At 41.1% G+C, this 2,661-nt stretch overlaps 1 protein-coding gene across 1 annotated transcript; it reads right to left on the reverse strand.

Moving 5' to 3' along the window:
• Nucleotides 1-1,433: 1,433 nt before the first annotated feature.
• Nucleotides 1,434-2,357, reverse strand: Or2d3 (olfactory receptor family 2 subfamily D member 3). The gene is given in 1 exon segment (NM_001001372.1): nucleotides 1,434-2,357. A coding segment is annotated over 1 exon segment (924 nt).
• Between the last annotated feature and the right edge of the window lie 304 nt (nucleotides 2,358-2,661).

The following is a 2,661-nucleotide window of genomic DNA, read 5'->3' on the forward strand; positions in this document are numbered from 1 at the left end:
CTGGGCTAGAGACTGTCCCTAGATTGTGGGTCTTCCACTCCATTGTCTCATCTTCTGGGACTCCCAGTGGTGCCTGGATGTCCAAGAGTCAGAGAACCTCCTTGACCCTGACCTCATCTCAGGTCCAGGGACCCCCAAGCCAGCTCCAGCTTTTTTAGATGTCAAACTGAAGACTTGGCACTTCCTTGGAGACCCACATCTGCCCTGCCAGGCATCAGTGTAAGATAAGCACATTGGAAATCCCCATGTTCTGCCTCCCTAAGCTGTGCCCAGCGGTAGGGCAGATCCACAGACGGGCACACAAATTCATAAAAGAAATAGTACAAAAATCATATATTGACTCTCACACAAGAATAGTGGATACTTCAAACCCTGCTCTCAATTCTGGAGTAACCCAATATTATAAATCAAATTAGCCTAGCAGACATCTATAGGACATTCCACCAAAACACTCAACAATACACTTTCTTTTCAATATTCCATGGAATTTTTCTGAAATTGACCACATACAAGGATACAAAGGAAATTTAATAGCTATAGGAAAATTTATATAACAACCCGTGCTTTATCAGGTCATCATAGATTAATGCTGAATATTTATATTAATTGCAAAGGCAAACGTATACAAACTCATAGAAGTTAAACAACTCAAAATTTAAAAAAATAGATCAGGACAAAGAAAAAACAACTAGAAACTTTTGAGAACTTAATGAAAATGAAATCCAATGGGACACAATAGCAGCAAATTCAGAGCACAAATTAGTGATTTTTAATTTGGCCTTTTTGTAATTACATACTGGGAAGTTTACTCTTGATATTTAAATCATTTCTCAATCTACATATTTTTCCTTACCCTTTTATGCTAATTTTTTTGCTTAGCTTTATTTTTTAATTTCTGAAATGATAATATAGCTAAAAAGTTTTCCTCCCCTTTCTTCCTGCCAATCCTTCCCTTGTCCTTTAAGAAAAATATTATTATTGCTCAAGAGCAGCTTTAAATTTCAGAAAAATGCTATGTTCAGAATTATAAACAGTGTTGAAAAATACAACACTACTTTATGTTTATATATGAAATGTATACGATGTACATGAGAATAAAGTTGACTATTGACTGAAATACCAAAGGGCATAAGTGCTGTGCTAGAATTTTACATCTGTACTGATTGCTGCTATTCACCCTTTATTGTTTGCTTACACACTCTATCCTTTATGTTTCCTTCTCATTTTTTATTACATTTGATTTTTTTTCTCCTTAGGTCTAACCATCTACTGTGAAATTTATTGACGTAGTTGAATAAGGACTACACACACACACACACACAGACACACACACACACACACACAAAATTGAAAGTGGATTACATGGAAACACTTAGCAATCTCTTATTCTATATTCTGCAGTGGTAACTGGATTCAAATCCCATGCCTTGGAACTATCTTAAAGTTATCCTCCTGAGAGCCCCCTTGACATCCTTGTTTCTCAGGCTGTAAATAATGGGGTTCAGCATCGGGGTCACTGCTGAGTAGAACACTGAAATCATTTTATCCTTTTCATTCATTATCTTGGAGTTGGGCCTCATGTAGGCAAATATTGCTGAGCCATAGAAGAGAACAACGACAATGAGGTGGGAGCCACAGGTAGAGAAGACCTTGAGCCTACCCTCCCCTGACTGCATCTGGATCACAGTAGAGACAATGTTCCAGTAGGAGGTGAGGATGAGGGAGACAGGTGCTAGGAGGATTACCACGCCCATTGCAAAGATGGCCATTTCTGTGCTGTAGGTATCTGCTGAAGCCAGCTTCAGGAGGGCAGGAGGCTCACAGAAAAAGTGGTTAATGACATTATTTCCTCGGTAAGGAAGACGCAATGTGAATGTGGTATCCACCAAGGACACAAACGCACCACTGGCCCAGGACCCTGCAGCCAGCTGGACACATACCCAGTGTGTCATGATGGTGGAGTAGTGCAGAGGCTTGCAGACAGCCACATAGCGGTCATAGGACATCACTGCTAGCAGCGCACACTCTGTGCATCCTACCAGAAGCAACACGACTATCTGTGTGGAGCATCCAGCAAAAGAAATGGTCTTCCTCTTCACCAGGAAGTGCACAAGCACCTGGGGCACTGTGGTAGTAGAGAAGCAGAGATCAGCAAAGGACAGGTTTCTAAGGAAAAAGTACATGGGGGTGTGGAGTCTGGGGTCTGAGTGGATGAGCACGACGATCAGCAGGTTTCCCAGCACAGTGAGCAGGTAGATGAGGAGGAAGAGGAAGAAGAGCAGGACTTGGGTCTGTGGATCCTGTGAGAGGCCCAGGAAGATGAATTCTGTCACAGAAGTTCCATTCTCTTCACCCATGAATGGTTGTTTATATCTGTAGAAGAGTATCAAGGAAAGAAACACCAGTTGTGTCAGAACATTTACCTAATTGGTTATTTTATTATTCAAAATTGGACCATTCAGTTCTATAAAACTATTTCCATGTTGCGAAAGACTGGGCTTTCTCTTGGGCTGTGTGGTCTGACAACAGAAAAAACAGTTTTTATTTTTTTCTTTTCCCTTTGCATCTTTTAGTGTAAAAAGGATTCTGAGTATGTTCCATCACCAACCCTCAATTGCTCCTCCCAGTGAGCCAAGAGGGCTGGGCTGCTCAGAGCACACC

This window comes from Rattus norvegicus, chromosome 1 (genome assembly GCF_021556685.1).
Source record: "Rattus norvegicus strain SHRSP/BbbUtx chromosome 1, alternate assembly SHRSP_T2T, whole genome shotgun sequence".
Taxonomy (NCBI): Eukaryota; Metazoa; Chordata; class Mammalia; order Rodentia; family Muridae; genus Rattus; species Rattus norvegicus.